General features: G+C 47.0%; 1 protein-coding gene across 1 annotated transcript; it reads left to right on the forward strand.

The window, feature by feature from the left end:
• The first annotated feature begins 5,073 nt into the window (after window positions 1-5,073).
• Window positions 5,074-7,966, forward strand: F4817DRAFT_333415 (uncharacterized protein). Its single transcript, XM_049302759.1, has 3 exons — window positions 5,074-5,538; window positions 5,619-6,204; window positions 6,461-7,966. Exons 2-3 carry the CDS (start codon window positions 5,697-5,699, stop codon window positions 7,792-7,794), a joined length of 1,842 nt encoding a protein of 613 aa, XP_049160332.1. The 5' UTR covers window positions 5,074-5,538; window positions 5,619-5,696; the 3' UTR covers window positions 7,795-7,966.
• Window positions 7,967-8,067: the final 101 nt, after the last annotated feature.

Genomic DNA, 8,067 nt, shown 5'->3' on the forward strand with positions numbered 1-8,067 from the left:
TCTTGCTTGCGAATAGGCGTCTTTCTCATATGTTGGGTAAAAAGTGCCTATAAGCTACAAAGCGCGGGAAATTCTTAAGATTTCTTAGTCAGAGTCTCAACGACAACACATCTCACATGGATACCTATATTCGATTATCTTATCTTTACTATCATCCGTCCGATATTGGAAAGGCTATTGTAAATAGGTGAGGTGTTTGTTTGTACCGTGCTCATTTTAGGTTTCGTGGTTCGACCCGAGTCAAAGGAAAAGCTTGCGATTGGACAAACAGAGCATAATAAGCCAGATAATTACATGGATACGGCGGGGATCACGAATGGCATTAGGACCGGCACCTTGTTACGACAGCTCAGCCCTATGCCCCAGAACTGCGGTAGAGTTTTCTAACTATTCTGTTAGTATTCCTCAGCTTTTCAAAAAGTTAATGAAGCAACTATATCAAAAAAATAAACGGTAATAGCACACTTGCCGAAAAGCTATATGCGCCACTAGTCGCTCATATTTTCACGTGTTTTCGCTGTAACACTAGAGACAGAGAAAAGAAGACCTATTTTTAGGAACGTAGGTTGCACACTTAATAGTTATTGTAACAATTATGCATGGAATTTAGTTGCAGATTTTCCAATCAGAAATTGCTGACATCCGTGTTGCGCGGTATTGTGTCAGACAACTACGTACTATGGTAACACCCACAAGTCCTGCAGTCCTTCGAAGGATTTGGTCTTCGACAGGGGTATCTTAAAAACGAGACACGAGTTCTGCTCAGTTGTGTAGGATTGCAGGAACGGATCGATTCCTTCTGATCTATTATGTAGTTAGGGCTTACATTTCTACCCCTGAACCGGAGGGATTAATATGCCGCCGTGTAACATATTCCATGTGGGCGCCAGGGATAACTGGGACATCAGGACATGTAGGCGTTGGCCCCCATCTTCTCCAACTTCTAATGGCCGCGTCGAAACAGGCTCTCCTTTCTTTCGCAGGACAGTCTTGAACGGTAGAACCAATCAACCTGCTTGAACATCTGCTGTTTTGAATGAAAGGGCTGTTAGACCTGGTCAGTGATGAGTTGGCGCATCAAATACGTGCTTACATCTGGTACTTGTGGTGTAGAGGCGCCGGGTTTTGCATGGCAATGGATGGCACACGGAAGACGATGCTGCCTAAATTGGAATATTCGTCGAACATTCGATTATCGTTCCTTTGGTATGGAGGTCTGGCCAAGAAACGTAGATCAATCTTCTATTTTATGGAGGTGGCTGTGAATTTGCTTACATTTGAGAGGCGTTGAACTGTCGTTAATCGAGGTTTTTCTCATTGACCCTCTTATAGGGCTGAGTGCCTTATGCTAATCGCATCATCGTCACGATCATCTCATCCTCCGCCATTAATCGGGGTCATGATTAGATGAGAACTTTAACTAAATCCAGTTAGGATAATTATCGTGAAAGGTACCTAATGCATGACTGGTAGGCGCTCTTGTTAAACAATTATACGTTTCTGGGCTGGGTTTCGCCAATGATGCTCAACCCTTTATGATAGGGGTAGGTATCGTTTTATTATTAGATGATTTCCGACTTTATGAAGAATGCTTCATTATCTGGCTCGGTAAAGGCTATGAAGCCTCGCGCCGGTACTCCGACCTTGGTGTTCTAGATAGATATTGAGTCAATTGTTTGCGAACAATCCCTGGTGACATCCTAGCCCTTGGCGCTGTTAGACTCTTATTACTGTTATGTTACCGTAGGACGGCAGAACGGCAGGACGGCAGGACGGCAGGAGGGTATGAGAATTGACAGCCCAACCGCACGTCGGGAAGATCATATCGTTCATGGCTTGAGGAGGTGGAGTAAGCAGAATTCATGCAATGCGCATCCGTCACGAGGCGATCCTTCGGATTTTCACGTGGCATTATATCGCGTGTATCACACATGGAGGAGGCAAATGCATATTGCAACACGACATGACGTTTTTAAAAGCGCCGTCTTAAAGTCGGACGGTGTAGATGACCTGAAGACTATTGTGTAAATGCGAACGGCGCGCTTTACCCTGTTGAGTACCTAATGTACATAGATCTAGTATGGTGTATTAGGTACCTATGTATGTAACGCGCCTCTGTCGTAGTAGCACATATGCTCTATCACAACAGCCTATTGGCATATTGGCATATGGGCGTACTGTTGTAGTGTGTTTGCTTGGGAAGGATTTCTCTACTCGACCATTTTAGTCAAGGAGCAGACGGATAGATTTACCTGAGACGGACTATGATATCAATGTTTTCGCCTATTAATTCGGCCTATACCATGGCTGTCTATAGGTCTATATGTATGTATGATATATATCATATTGTCATATGTTTCTTTTTCTTATTTCCCCTCTACATACCCTAAGGTAGCACCGTTCTACTTGCCACACTTATGTACCTCTATTCCGAAGTGGAACTTTTGTACTCCCTTCGAGCTTCTTTTTTTAGATCGCGACAAAAGTAGGTTAGGTCACATAGCTTGTACTGTGCGCGACGTATTCTGACCAATCATTGCTTATTGTTCGAGTTGCCATCGTTCAAATCCCATCTCAGACACACATGTACCTAATTTGCCAAAAGGCCAATGAATGATCTTTGTTCGGACTCATAAATGGGGTTGTCTTTCTAAACGCTCTAGAAACTTTCCTAACTAAGGCGTAAATGCTACCTACAAATCTTGTTATGGGCAGCAATCTTCACGGAAAGCCGCTGTGAAATTGTTGAATCTGAGACAAGAAGCATAAAGTATAGTTCAGTATAATCCCAGGTGATATAAGTTTTAAAGGCCGTTTTAAGCTACGATGTTACGTCTTTTCTTTTTCTTACGCTCGGAAGCTTAGAAACTTGGAAACTTGGAAACTTGGGACTCTAGGAACTTAGGAGCTTTATGAGGTTTGCGGCTCACGGTGCTCTATGCAAGTCTTACATCCCCTTGCATTGCAACTCTTCGTCCGAAATACTACCAAATGCTACCAGCTGCTTACAAAGATATTGACCGCTTCACTCGTCCGGACATGTGCGAAGTGAAACTGTCACCAAGGTAGCTGGCCGGCTCGTTTTGGACATACCGCCGCTTCAAAACGGAAGATGCATATATTAATGGTGTTGCTGTGTGCAGAGTGAGAAAAGCAGTGGAAATGACAAAATCGCCAATCAGATTTTATAATGGCATTATTACCTGCCTGACTTCACAACACTATGGGCTGGTCGCAGTATGACACGTGCATCCTGCCGCAGAGGCCAGGAAAAGGGGGGGCAGTGCTTACATTACCGCACCGGAGATATACATATATGTACCTATGCATGGCTGTGTAAATTGTGCAAAGCCCGAAAGATGACGTTCCATATACGATGTACGGTACTACTCTTCACGTACTATCTACAATATAGACTGATATGCAGACTGATGTAGGTACAATTACATAGATACGATCGATCATCGGACGTTTGAAACCTCCACACTACCTAATGTAAATAATAATAAGTTGACGATGATATAAGCAATATGATTGACTCTCTTACGTCGGCGGGGACATAACGGCGCGAAGCCTCTTTAACTCTTTGCTATCTAGCGCCCCCTGTCCTCCGCCTTAGCCATCGTTCGGTCTGCCGTTCTGCACCAACGCTACCGTTTTCTGGACCCGCTATTAGGCGTTCTTGAGACATATTTCTCGTCTCCTATTACTAGATTCAGAATACCCCGACAAGATACTCTAACCTGGAGCATAGCCTAGGGAGCTAAGGAAGATAGTGGTGCGCGTGGTAAGCATACCTACATAGTGTAGCATACATTTACTGAAGTAGATATGAGACATTACTATCGATAGGTTAATTCTAGATGTCCCGTTTCCATTGCTTGATCTAGTTCTCGTTTTTCGGGTTCTGGTTCTGGCTCTGTTCCTCCTAGGAGCCCTAGAGCGTTCCCGGGGTTCTATTCGTCAAATTAAAAAGAAAAGGGAAATGAGAAAAAGGAAAAATAACATTTCAGGATCCTAGAACCTTATACTGGCAACAAACCCTGTTTCTTAACTAGGTACTGCACTTACACCATCGAGACTACGGGGAATATCCATACTAAGCAAGGACAGTTCTTCTCGGCTCTAACTGTAATTAATTGTCCTCGCTGCTTATATCCCATGGGTATCCGTCGTTTCCGTAGAAATAATGTAAACAAACGACTATGCTTGTCGTGAAGATGAGTTCCAGTGATCTAACGATGCCAATTAGAGATGACCGGCAGGGCTCCCAGACATGCATCTCCTGGGACTTAGCACGGTAGCAGGGGGAGATGAGTACATATGTAACGGGGACTGCTCTCTTGTACCGTATACAACATATACTATATCACGCCTATGCTAAGATAAAAGGACATGACACTAGTACAAATCAGGTGTCTGCTCGATTGACGGGACCTTTGGCGACTGAAAACAACGATTGACAACAGATGGGAAGACAGATTATGCCGTGTACTTTGTAAATCGTGGGTGCCAGGGGTCTATTGGGGAGTCTACCGTCCCCACCCTACCTCTTTGCAAAAAAGAACAGGCCTACGTAGGTATTCTGGTATTCTGGTACTCTAGGTACTCTAGGTACTCTAGGTACTGGGTGTTGGTACTTAGCCTTAGCACAGCATTAGGTGTGTGATGCTCTACCAATAACACCAATAACGGGGGCCGCCTCAAAGCAAAACAACTCCACGGGCCAACTTATCATTCGTCTCTTGGAATTATTGACGGGCGGGATACTAATTGTACCCACCTAGGTCCTTCACCCACGCTACTTGCTGACGGCCTCGCCTAAGAATGGAAGAGACGCTAGCAAGGTGACCCTATGGCCTATGGGGGGTCGAAATCATGTACGTACCGAGTATGAGTTGGAGTTTGACACGGTATGACCCAAATAAGGCTCTGGATCGACTTTTGTAATCCCTGTTCTCACCGCTGCCGCGGATTCTGCCCTTCTCTGCCCTATCAACCCACATCTCAAATGGGCAGCATGGAGATCTACGTACCCTGAGAGAAAAGCGCGGCTGTGCGCGCAAGTGTGTAGTGTATATAGAATAAGAAGCCCCCAAAGCATTACCGATTCCTGCTGTCCCCATCTCTATGACCTCGGACCATGCTAAACTACTTAACACTACCGCTCTACCCTCCCATCTTACCATCGTGGTTACTGGCCGCTTAGAGCAATATATATAATAGACTCTGTTCATACCCGTGCTTGTCGTGTTCGACACGAGGACCCTTCCCAAGTCATCGCCATCCATAGCCTCATCGTGTGAGGTCGTATGTTAGAAGAGCTATAGGATTGGAAGAAGAAGGCATCACGAATTCGTGTGGCGCGACAACTCACCTCGACCATTGCCCAAGCTTTGCGACTTATATAAATCTCATTACTCCACCGGCCGTCTTAGTGACACTCCTTTCGAACGTCACATTACCAGCTCAACTAAGTCGATACTCGGTTCCATATAGATCTTATCGGGTCTTGATATGGTATAATTCCAGACGAATGTGAGCTTTTATTTCACTGCACAAACTGTAGTCATATCCTGTGTCCCGACCGAGACACTGACGCGAGGGGAGACGGTTAGCGTGAGCATACCGGCCGGGATTCTTCTTACAATTCACCACCAATCTGTCCCCGGAATCGCCGGCAACGTAAAATTATAATGGCCATGGTTGGCGACCAAGCTTACGATATGTTCCCTCGACACGAGCACGATTTCAGGCTTTACCCCGAAGCCCACCCCCAGACGGGCTACACTTCGCCGACACTGGAGATGCACATGAGTCCAGGCGCTTTTAACATTCCCCGGAGCGTCCAGGAAGACTACCGTCCAGTTTCAGGATACGAAGCTGGCTCCATATACCCGGAAACGCATCTCATGTACAGCAATAACCACAACAGAGCTTCCCCTAGTATGTTCCCAGATGATTACGAGATGCCAGCCTCAAGCCTCTCAACTGCTTCGGCTCCCTCAGAAACGGCGTCTTCAACTGTCGGGTCGCCTAACTCAAACCACGGCCAATTAGCTTTCTTCCCCGAGTACCAGCAGAGTGGTCTCGGTGTGAACCCGGGAATTGTCGACTCGAGCAACTACTTTACAGGAACGGAGTACTCTACCTATCCAGGTATGGATGAATTTAACATGGCTTTTGTTGACAATAAGGCTATTGGTGAGTTGGCGCGGGTCTTATTTTTAATGATTTCTTATTTGTCCCCAACCGTAGCCTTTCTCGGCGTTGCATGTGAATTGAGCTTGGTGTTGGTCTCGTAAGGCGCCGTCGTTTCGGAGTCGAAGATAGAGGGAGATGGGATATGGGATATGGGATATGGGATATGTTGATTTCGTTTGACTGAATATTGAATTACACAACACTTACAAGTTACTATGAAGACCACGATGCGCTGACCAAGAAGCCCATTCTACAGATCCTTCACTAATACGCGGAACGATGGCCCCACCGATGCAGGGGTACGACAACTTCTCCCCTCAAAACCCTTATCCTAACTCTCCTGCTCTCTCTGGTACTGCCTCACCTGCGCCAGCCATGCGCAACGGCAGCCAGTCTCCCTACATGCACGCCTTTCAGCAATACAGCCCTTTCCAGGCACCCCCTGCTGCGCCGGCTAGGCGACAGTCTCTATCATCTTACCAATCACACGGGTCGCACGAGTACGCGTACAACAGCGACGAATCGGAGAAGAAGCAAAGATGCCCACACCCAGACTGTGGGAAGGTCTTTAAAGACCTTAAGGCGCACATGTTGACCCACCAGAATGAGAGGCCAGAGAAGTGCCCTATTCAAACATGTGATTACCACGTCAAGGGTTTCGCGCGGAAATATGACAAGAACCGACATACTTTGACCCATTACAAGGGTACCATGGTATGCGGATTTTGTCCTGGGTCAGGCTCGGCCGCCGAGAAGTCCTTCAACCGGGCTGATGTCTTTAAGCGGCATCTGACCTCTGTACATGGCGTCGAGCAGACCGCCCCTAACAGCAGGAAGAAGGCAGCAAACTCGGTGAACAGCGGCAAGAAGTTAACTGGCTATGCGCCAGATGCCACAGGCAAGTGCTCGACGTGCTCAGCCACGTTCGAGAATGCCCAGGACTTCTATGAACATTTGGACGATTGTGTCTTGCGCATCGTCCAGCAAGAAGACCCCGCAGAGGCCATCAACGCAAAGCGGTTGGCCGAGGTGGAACATGATGAGGAGGTTCACCAAACGCTTGAGAAAAACCAACTGCCTCTCACCACACAAAGCGTCCCTAACTCCGATGACGAGGAGGATGAGGATATGGCTGAAGATGACGAGGCCGGGGATGATGAACACAAGCCGAGGAAGTTGACCTCTCCCACAACAAGGAAGAAGGGGAACCCGCCCAACGGTGTTCAAAAGTCACGGGGCATGACACATTCGCGAGGCGGCGTACAGCTATCGGGCAAGAGCAAGAGCCGCAAGAACCGACGCGAATACCCATCTTCATGGGGCTTTGATAAGGGCCAGATGACCATGAAGAAGCGGGTCATGACAGTATTCGACGGCCCCCGCCGACTAGCTAAAGACGACATGATGCTTTCGACAGAGCACGAGATCCGCCTAAGGCTTTCCGACGAAAAGTCATACGTAACAGACCTCGACGTCCAGACGCTGAAGCGAGCCAACGGCTTCCTCAACGCCACAGAGGAAGAGAAGGGAATATGGATTTCAGATGATCCTACCGAGGACGACAGGAAGCGCATGGAGTATAGCCATTAGAGCTGATCGCGCCCGTATATATCACATCCACCTACATCCCTAATCACTACTGTATCGATATACATAGCATCATGACGACCGAGACGAAGATTAGGATAAGCATGGTTGGCGCAAGGTCTGTTGTCTGTTGTACGTTGGGATACTTAATGGCATACAAAAATCTATTAGGGGGGGGGGGGGGGGGGGGGGGGGGGAAGCGGGCAGCGGGGGGGTAGATGAAAAAAACAACAAAAAAATAAAAGAGACAAAATGGAAGATATATAAATAATAAAA

The sequence above is a fragment of the Daldinia loculata genome (assembly GCF_022478755.1).
Source record: "Daldinia loculata strain CBS 113971 unplaced genomic scaffold F4817scaffold_16, whole genome shotgun sequence".
Taxonomy (NCBI): domain Eukaryota; kingdom Fungi; phylum Ascomycota; class Sordariomycetes; order Xylariales; family Hypoxylaceae; genus Daldinia; species Daldinia loculata.